At 34.5% G+C, this 10,663-nt stretch overlaps 1 protein-coding gene across 1 annotated transcript; it reads left to right on the forward strand.

The window, feature by feature from the left end:
• Positions 1-5,774: 5,774 nt before the first annotated feature.
• On the forward strand, positions 5,775-8,349 carry C2H2orf74 (chromosome 2 C2orf74 homolog). Its single transcript, XM_051982931.1, has 5 exons — positions 5,775-6,036; positions 6,132-6,314; positions 6,498-6,590; positions 6,672-6,855; positions 7,971-8,349. The coding sequence occupies exons 2-5, from the start codon at positions 6,220-6,222 to the stop codon at positions 8,139-8,141; spliced, it is 543 nt and encodes a 180-aa protein (XP_051838891.1). The 5' UTR covers positions 5,775-6,036; positions 6,132-6,219; the 3' UTR covers positions 8,142-8,349.
• Positions 8,350-10,663: the final 2,314 nt, after the last annotated feature.

The following is a 10,663-nucleotide window of genomic DNA, read 5'->3' on the forward strand; positions in this document are numbered from 1 at the left end:
TATAGCTAAGCATGGATATTTACATGTAGATAGATATCTATAAACATACATATGCACATACACACTCATACACATATTTTTGCACATTTAAGTCCTTTTCTCTTTTTAGAGATCTCTTTGAGATACAGACCTAGTAATGGTATTGCTGGATCAAAAGGTATGCACAATTTGGTTGCTCTTTGGATATAGTTTCAAATTGTGCTCCAGAATGGTTGGATCAGTTCACAATTCATCCAACAATGTATTATATTCCCAGTTTTCCCACATGCTTTTCAATCTTTATCATGTTCTTTTTTTGTAATATTAGCCAATCAGATAGATATAAGGTGGCACCTTAGAATTGTTTTAATTTGCATTTCTAATCAAAAGGGACTTAGAGCACTTCTTCATATGCCTATGAAGCTATATATATATATATATATATATATATATATATATATATATATATATATATGCCTATAGCTAGCTTTGACTTTTTCATCTGAAAACTGTCTGTTCATATCTTTTGACCATTTATCGATTGGAGAATAGCATGTATTCTTATAATGTTTACTCAGTTCTCTATATATTTGAGAAAGGAGGCTTTATCAGAGACACTTGCTGTAAAATGTATTTCCCAGAATTCTAACCTTGGTTGCATTGGTTTTTTTGCAAATGCTTTTTATTTTAATATAATCAAAATTATCTATTTTACATTTCATAATACTCTCTATTTCTTGTTAGCTCATGAATTCTTCCTTTCCTCATAGATCAGACAGATAGACAATCCCTATTTGTTTGTGGTACAACCTTTATGTATAAATCATGCACCAATTTTGACATTATCTTGGTGTTATCTTTGACATTATCAATGTGAGATGTTGATCTATACATTGTTTGTGTCCTGTTGCTTTTTTTAGCAGTTTTCTTAGGAGTTTTTGTCAAATGGTGAGTTCTTATTCCAGAGCCTATGGTCTTTTGGTTTATCAAACATTAAGTTATCATGGTCATTGACTACTATGCTTGTGTACATCATGTATTCCACTAATCCACCACTCTATTTCTTAGCCAGTACAAGATAGTTTTGATGATTACTGCTTTATAATATAGTTTGAGATGAAATATTGGTAGACCACCTTCCTTTGTATCTTTTTTGTGTGTCAATTTGCTTGATGTTCTTGATTCACGTTCCAGATGAATTTTATTATTTTTTTCTAAGTCTATAAAATAATTTTTGGTAGTTTAATTGATATGGCACTAAGTAAATAAATTAGTTTATGCAAAATTGTCATTTTTATATATTGGCTCAACCTACCCATGAGCAATTAATATTTCTCCAGTTGTTTAATATGATTTTATTTGTATGAAAAGTGTTTTATAATTGGGTTCATATAATTCTTGGATTTGTCTTGGGAGATAAAGTCCAAGTATTTTTATATTGTTTATTTTAAATGAAATTTCTCTTTCTATTTCTTGATTTTAGGCTTTGCTGATCATATGAAGAAATGCTAATGGGTTATGCACCCTTTTCCAATTCGCCAACTTTACTTTTTAAGGAATTCTTTTCTTCAGTGAATTTTTGTACCTTTCTTCTATTTGTCAGCAAATTCTTCTTTCTCACCCCCTATTTTTTTAAAATATCGTTCTTTGGCTGCATCCCATAAATTTTGGTATGTTGTCTCATTATTGTCATTCTCTTGTATGAAGTTATTGATTATGTCTATGATTTGTTGTTCTTTAGGAGTAGATTATTTTATTTCCAATAAATATTTGGCCTATTTTCCCCTGGCCCTTAATTACAGGTAATTTTTATTGCATCATGATCAGAAAAAGATGCATTTACTATTTCTGCCTTTCTGCACTTGATTTTGAGGGTTTTATGCCTTAATACATATATTTTTTGGTGTAGGTTCCATATACCACCGAGAAAAGACTTCAAAGGTCTATCATAGCTAACTTTTCTAAAATTCTATTTACTTCCTTAATTTCTTTTTTATTTATTCTGTGGTTTGATTTATCTAGTTCTGATAGAGCAAGGTTGAGATCCTCTACTAATATAGTTTTGCTGTCTATTTCTTCTTGCAGTTCTCTAAATTCTCTTTTAGGAACTTGGATGCTATAATACTTGGTGCATATGTTTAGTATTGTTATTACTTCATTATCTGTGGTACCCTTTGGCAAAATGTAGTTTCCTTCCTTATCTCTTTTAATTAGATATATTTTTACTCTTATATTTTTATATAATATATAAATATATTATATTTAAATATATAAATAACATACATTATGCACATATAATTATATATATTATATAATATATATAACATAAAATATTATTATTATTTTCTCTTTCCCCCTTTCCCTCCTCACCAATGTTTTGCTTCTGACCATCACTTTCCTCAATCTATGTTCCCCTCTTATTTTTTTAGAATCCCTTAAGAGCTCTTCCAGGCATTCTTGTTGGGATTGGGTTTAATTCACATCTCTTTTTAAGGTTTGTTTATAGCTATTTTGACTTCATTGTGTTCTTCAGAGGTGGTGTCTTGATCTCCCCTTTCTCCATAGTAACTTTTTGTGGTCAGATTCTTCGTTTTGTTTTGTTTTGTTTTGTTTTTGCTCATTTTTTCCAGCCTATTTCTTGATTTTTAGCTTTCTCTGTGGAGTTTTCTCTGCTCTGTGGTGGAGGGGGCAATGTCCCCCGGATTCTTCAGGCACAGTTCTCAGAACTAGTTCCGAGGTTTTGTGAGTTTTTGGTTATTCTAAGATGATGTAATCTAAAGAGAGGTATGCTCACTGTTCTCCTGCCCTATGCTCTGGTCTGAGTGGCCATAAGCTTTCCTCTCCATCCTGAGATTGTAGCTGAGACCACTGCTTCCCTGTGGTTTTGAGTGATGTCATTCTGTCTAGTCCCAGAAATGTATCTCGGGTTCCCACAAACCTCCGATCACAAATGCTAGCGTTTCTTTCTGCCTTAGGTCTGAGATCAGGGCCTTTGCTCCCTTGTAGGTGACCACAGGCATTCTGCTCTGCTCTGGAACTATGACCAGGGCCCCTGCTTCCCTCTGGCCACAAGCATCAGTACTGTTCTTCACTTAGGACTGCAACCTGGAATTGTGTACGGGCAATGCAAGGGTGTCCTGCACTCAGTGCCAACAACTTAATTTTCTTCTGACCATCTGTCTGATCCTCTTATTATGGTCCAAGAGCTCCCCAAACTGCTGTTGCCATAATTTAGCTGTCTTCAATACCTCCCTCTAGCTTACCAGGCAGGCCCTGTACTGCATTACCCTTCAGGCCCAACAACCATTCCAGCGATACAAAGCTTACGTATTGACCTCCAAGTCCTTTCCTGGACTGGAAAATTGTTTCGTGCCAACCTCTGGTGGGTTATACCTCTCCAGCATTTGATTTGAGGTGTTGTTATAAAGTTGTTTGGAGAAGAATTTTAGAGAATTCAGATGAGTTCCTATCTTTACTCTGGTATCTTGGATCCAGATTTCTTCTCGATTTAAAATCTCACAGTATTGTAATTATCTCCTTCCAAAACAAAAGAATTCAAACCATGGCAAATTTTGGTTATTGATTGGTTACATTGATAGGTTACATGACAACTTGGATGAGGAGATCCCACAGTTACTCTTTCCCACAACTGATTCTCTCTTTCTCACTGGAATGTTATTATTCAGGAAGAAGTCAACCAAAAAGAAAGGTTTTAGGCTCTCATCAGCTAGTCCCTTTTTAATGTATAACAAGTCCCTATCACACAAGCTCAGTCAATCAAAGAAGCTCCTTCTTACCATAAAATCAGAAAACCATTATCCAATTACAGAACAAATATACAAGTTTCAATTTTATCCAAGGCACTCTTATTATATGTCTTCACAACTCCTAGAATCAGGCAATTCATTCTCTTCCATACAGGGAATTGCATCAAAGATACTCTAAACATGCTTATAAGGACTGGCTCATTGGCCATGTTCTTACAATTTAAATTATATAGATGCCTCACCATTCAAATTTTCAATGAAACAATTGAAGGTTCTTTACATTGCACAGAAGTACCAAAAAGGAATGTTTTCTTGATTATGGAATCATGAGATCATCAATCCAGAGGTAGAAATTATCATAGATCATGTTTTTAGAGCTAGAAAAGAACTTAGAGGCCAAGCAGTTCAACTTTCTCATTTATAGATAAGAAAACTGAGTCACGGAAAAGATAGCTTGTCTCCAGTCATTCAAAAACTCTCTGAAGCAGAATTTGAAGTCAAAATTTCTTCAACTCTTAACTCCAAGTTCACACTCTATGCAGTTGCCATCTAATTCAAACCCTTAATTCTAGTTATGAGCCAACTGAGCACTAATGAAGGTCTTTCTCCCCAAGACCACACATGTTTTGTTCAAAAGTCTCTGTTCCTCTTTTTCTGAAAATGAAATCTAGAAAATATTAGTCCTGGGGATATTATATTCTCAGAATACTATATACTACTGCCTCTTAATTCCTGTTACTACAAAGTAGAAACATTTAAGTAGGTTTTTCCTCTGAATATAGGTTGAAGCAGAGCTCAAAAAAAAATTCTTCAGCAACAATCAAGCTAAAGTAAGGGCGTATCACAAATATCAGATTGGCTTTTACACAAAAATATTTACTTCAAAATGCATAGTCATAAATATGCAAACTAGGGGCAGCTAGGTGGTACAATGGATAGAGCAGCAGCCCTGAAGTCAGGAGGACCCGAGTTCAAATCTGGTCTCAGACACTTCATACTTCCTAGCTGTGTGACCCTGGGCAAGTCACTTAACCCCAATTGCCTCAGCAAATAAATAAATATGCAAACTTATTTCCCCAATAGGTGGGAAGTAAAGTCTCTTCCCCTCCATCATAGCACCTCAATCTCTGGCATAACAAATAATTAGGCTCATAGTTTAGGTTGGTTTCCATAGAGCAATCTAACTCCAACTCTTACCATGGGCTTGTTTAGACACCTTGGCTTCCTGAGGCTTCCATGATAAGCTGGTTGGCTACACTACTCCTCCTGAAATCCTGGTTCCATTGTTGTCATGGATTAAAAGCAAAGAAAGGATTAAAAAAAAAAAAGGATGAAAGAAAGGGAAACTATTAAGAAAAATAATGAGTTCAATGATGTTAGCCTGGTTATTAATAGTTTTTTTCAATATGTGTTGAATTTTAATGGCATAAAAGTATTTTTTTCAGCTGTTCTTGATTGTTCTGCCCAGCTTCTCAGACTCTCCAATCTAAATAATTACATAAATTTGTTGCATGGGGAAAATGAATGGCAAAACTTTTCTCCTGTAAGTGAAAGTTCCCAAAGTCATAAAGCATGCATGTGCAACAGTGTATGATTTAGAACAACTCAAAAGTTAAAAGTTGTAGCTCCAAAGTATACCTATTAACGAACAGGGAAATGTCTGCATGTGGAATGTAAAGTATGATCTATTATTTCATTCATTCCCAGTGAGATACAAGAATATGAATTGTGAATCCCTGGATTCTAGAAGGAAAATTCAAGTAAACTCTATCATAGGATATTCAAATGCTGTTGAAAAAAGGCAAGGAAGAGCAATGGTAAAGCAGACTTAGAGATTATTTTAGCCAATATATTATTGGAAAAAGTGATGAGGTACCACCATTAATAATATTGGGACAGTTCAGTCAATGCTTTTTCTCTCCTGGCATTAACAAACTAGTAGCTCATAATCTCACTTATTAAAGTGATTCATCTTGATATCTCAAATAAAAGTGAAATACAAACAATATGTTGACAATTTTTTTTTTTTTTTTTTGCTCTAAAAATGCAGAGTTGGAACAATGGTTGGGCAACCATAACTTTTCCCTAGGACAAAGACATTTAGCAAGTGTAGACCATCTGTTGAGCCCAATGGTTCCATAGTTCTGTGATGTCATAGAGATGAAACAAGTGCTTTGGAGGTTTGCTTTCCTGGTTGGGGAGGAGAATTGAATGATCACAAGTGTTCCAGATTAGTGGTCCCTCCAGGCATCTTATACTCACCACATTTATGGAGAGGAAGTAAGCCAGTGTGAGTAAACTCCACCTACCCAGGAAGAATGTATTTTATGGAACTGAACTAATAAAAGCAGCAACAATCGCCCAACCCTTCTGTTCTGTTTCTAGAAAACTTAAAGAATAAGAAAAACAAATTCAAACTGAGCTGGGAAAAAAATCTGGACAATCTGTGATCGTTTGAGTCAAGAATTCATCTATGTTCTTTGAAATCCTAGGAATCTGTGTCCTCATTACTCTCCTGATGTGTGTCATATTCCTTCTCATTTTAATAGTGATTTTATCATACCAAAGGTATCAATCCATACTAATAAACTAGTTTAAGATTCCAATACATGATAGAAGCTTGGCTTAGCTCTTCAGTCACATTTTGAAACTGATCAAATAATATTTTGGATATTTATTGTTCTTCATTTCTGTATATTCTTCTGTGAGACTCAAATATCAATGCCAGTCTACCTTTTATATCTTTCTCAGTGCTCAAAAGAGGAAGAGACCTTTTTTAAGGAATATGAAGCTAACTCATAAAAAGTTGCAGATGAAAAGACCTTTATCTCCCACACAGGACAGGTAAGACTTTTTCTTAGAATGTGGTTTTATATGATAGAGTTTTTTAAAATCCTTCCTGCTTTTAAAAATCCTGTTTTGTAGATCCATCTTTATACTGCAGTGTGCAGATGAGAACAATCTTGTGAAACCTGGCATTCTGATGCAAAGATCGGACAGTGAACAAGCAGTGGTTATGCCACCGGATAATGCAGAAGCCAGGGAGGAAAAAAGCAAGATTATGGGCGTCAGTAAGCCCAAGTGGGATGCCAGCCCTTCTAAGAAAGAGGTAATATGCTTTTCTGCTTAGGTAATTCTTTTCTTAAACATCTACTTCCTATGTGCCACGTACTGGGTATACAAAGACAAACACGAAGCATACTTTGCTCTCAAGGAGTTTATATTCTCTGGAGGGAGAAGTACACAGAAGAATATGTAGAAAATAAATACACAGTAATTTGGAAGGGGAGGCACTAGCAGTTGGTGGGTGGACTACGTGGAGAAGTCAGAAAGGTTCCACAAGATAAATTTTAAAAGAAGGAAGGGCTGACATTTTCTGGAGAGATATGCTCATATATAAAATATTATTATATATTATAAATATTCTAATTTATCCTGTGTATGTGGATACACACTGAGTATGCAATGTATATACAGAGATTAAATTGAATGTAATCTTAGAGCTTTGTAATCTTGGAAGACTCTTACAAAAGGCTATTAGAGCCAGGGAGAAGCGTTCCAGGGATGGGAGCCTCTGTTTCCTCATCCGTAAGAAAGGAGTAATGATAGCATCTGTTTTGCAGGGGTGTTGTAGGGATCAAATGAAACAGTATACGTAAAGTGCTTTGCAAATCTTACATATTATATAAATGTTAGCTGCTATTACTAACCTGCAAGGTTAGACACCTTGTGACAATTCATAATATGTTTCTTGGTTCCCCTTGGATCTGGACAGGAAGGCTCATGGGTCACTCAGTCTATAAACATTCTTTAAATGCTTACTCTGCTAAGTTCTGGTGATACAAAGACAGACAATTGTGAACTCCTTATGGAACTCACAGTTGAACAGGGAGAACAACTATGAAAACAAGAGTGAAATAACTATGTAAAACAAGGTAAATATTCTCATGTTATTATAATATATAGTTTCTTGGAAGAAGAATATTGGTACTTTGAGAAATTTTGTTTCTCAAATAGACATAAAGATGTTATAAAGACATAGATGAAATAAGATTATGATAATTTCTCATTTCATCACCATTTATATAAGGATAGTTGACAGCTTCTTACCCAGTATAAGCCACTTTCAAAATTTAAATCTAAGACAAACTTAGAATTTATCTTGTCTGTAAAATATGGTATCATTTCAGGTCTTTTGTCTTGTCTTTTCTCTGTCAAACAAAGAATTCCAAGATGTCAGAAAAAGAAAACTCCATCTCTAACCCTTTATCAACTGAGAACAACAGAAGACCAATAAAAGGAGTGACATTTTCTCAAGAGGTCATTGTTGTGGATCTTGGGAAAGACAATGATAAACCTCATTATTATACCAGAGAACATAAAGATAAAAAATAAAACATCTAAAAAGGAGAAGGGAAGAAATCAAACCATGTGCTGGAAACACAACTGTGGGCATGAAGAATCACAATGAATTCGCAAAAACCAGGATGAATCATTTCATAAATATGGATATTCTTTCATCTTTGGGCAGAAAAAAGATGGACTGTATGTAAAATACTATAAGTGAAACACTGAGAGCTTGAATATAGTTTTTGAAATATCATATTTGAATTCAAGAAATTTATTGTGTAATTTATGCTTACACCCCTTTCTCTGCTAGACCTCTGTACTAATAATGTCAATCATATTCTTTGTTTCTTCAAATGTTCAACAACAAAAAAAAAGGTCAAAATGTGGCTCTAATTTTTTTTTCTTTTTTAGACCTAAGCCTGCGATTCATTGTTGGAGGGAACTACTTAGGAAATTCCATCTCCCAATGCAGGTATACCTGCTCTGAAATTTATCTTACAGAGTTTCTTTGTATACTAAGAAGTCAAGTGATGTACAACCAGTCTATACTTTCAAAATAGATTTGAACTCAAGTCTTCTTGACTCTGATACTAGCTCTCTATTTATTATATACCATATTTTTCTTTTACATTTAAATTGCTCTCCTTAATATTCTGTCATGTTTTGATTTTAGGAGTGTACAACTAAATAAATTTATTGTTAATTTAGAAACTCTCATGCTAAATAATACTGTTGTGTTATCTTTCAATGTAACTATCAATAGGTATCATTATTTTAGACACAATTCTGTGGTCTTTCTGGCATAGAAAAACATTTTTCTAAGATTTAACTACATTTAACTATTCAGCCAGCTATGAAGTTGTGTGGGTTTCAATATTAATATTATTTAAATCTTATGATTGAACTATTATCTTCACTAGTGGGGATGATAGTGACATTGGTTTTAATGATAGACAATTGATAATCTGTATGTGGATTGTGGATGAAGAGATCAATACTTCTTCAATAAGAGTAACAAAAGGAAGTTGTGATATGATCCAACCATTCTGCAGAGCAAAGGCTTATAAAATTGTGCATGCCCTTTGATCCAGCATTCTCACTACTGGGTCTATATTCCAAAGAGAGAATAAAAAAGGGAAAAGGATCCACATGTGCAAAAATGTTTGTAGTAGTCCATTTAGTAGTGACAAGGAACTGGAAGCTGAATGGCTGCCCATCAGTTGGGGAATGGCTGAATAAGTTATGGTATATGAAAGTAATAGAATATTATTGTTCTATAAGAAATGTTCTATAAGGCTGATTTCAGAAAAGCCTGTAAAGACCTACATGAACTGTTCACTTCTCAATGAAGTGAACAGAACCAAGAGAACATTGTATATAGCAACAACAAGATTATGGGATGATCAACTGTGGTGGACTTGTCTCTTCTTAGCAATGTGATGATTCAGGGCAATTCCAATAAACTTCTGAGGGAAAATGCTAATCACATCCAGAGAGAGAACTATGGGAACTAAAAGTAGATCAAAGCAGAGTATTTTCACCTTTTTTGTTTGTTTTTTCTTTCTTGTGTTTTCTTTTTCCTTTTGGCATCTTTCTTGCACAATATGTCACATTTAACCTATGTCAGATTGCTTGCTGTCTTGGGGAGGAGGGAGGGAAGGGAAGGAGGGAACATTTAGAACACAAAATTTTACAAAAATGAATGTTGAAAGCTATCTTTATATGTTTGGAAAAGTGAAATACTATTGAAAAAAAGTAACAGTAACAAGCATTTGTTGACTGTGAGGCATTGTGCTAATGACTATAAAGCATTAAATTATGATTAATCAGCAAAATAATGGTAAATCATTTCATAAATGTTTATGGTCTACTATTTTTGTACTCTTAGTGACTACTATATGTGGACACTAGAATTAGAAGAGATATAAGACATGGTTTCTGATCTCAAATAATTTGTAATTTAGTTAGAAACTGGGTGGTTCAGTGGAAAGTGCTCCATAGTCAGAAGACATCTGGTTTTGATTTCTAACACTGACATCCGATTAGTAACCAAATGTCTCCCTGAATTTCATTTCCTCATTTGTAAGTGAGATTAATAAAGCCTGAAGTATCCATCTCTCAGAATTGTTATGAGAAAAAAAAAGTCCATCATGAGTCAAGTGATTTCTAAGTCCAGAGGGAGACCAACAACGCTGCCCCTTCATTCTTACTAAGTGAAACTCCTGAGGTGATGAATTTCATGGACCACGACCAGCATCACCAGAATGCAAACGAATTGAAAAGAATTTTCTCATGCTAAACCAAATAAAGGAATAAACTTATAGATAAGCTCCTCAGACAAAATCAGAAAAAATTACAAAAGACGGACTGATTTTTATCCCATCTGCTTGCTGGCTATGGATTTCATGTTTAAAAAGTAAGACAGAATGGAATTGATAGGTTGGGAACCTTCTCAGATCATGGGCTTTTATAACAGTGACAATTTGGTAGAAGATCAACAGGTGGCAGTAGAGAGCCAAGGACCAGGGGATAACTGACTAGCAACCTACCAGTACATCCAATTTGCA

This window comes from Antechinus flavipes, chromosome 2, assembly GCF_016432865.1.
Source record: "Antechinus flavipes isolate AdamAnt ecotype Samford, QLD, Australia chromosome 2, AdamAnt_v2, whole genome shotgun sequence".
NCBI lineage: Eukaryota > Metazoa > Chordata > Mammalia > Dasyuromorphia > Dasyuridae > Antechinus > Antechinus flavipes.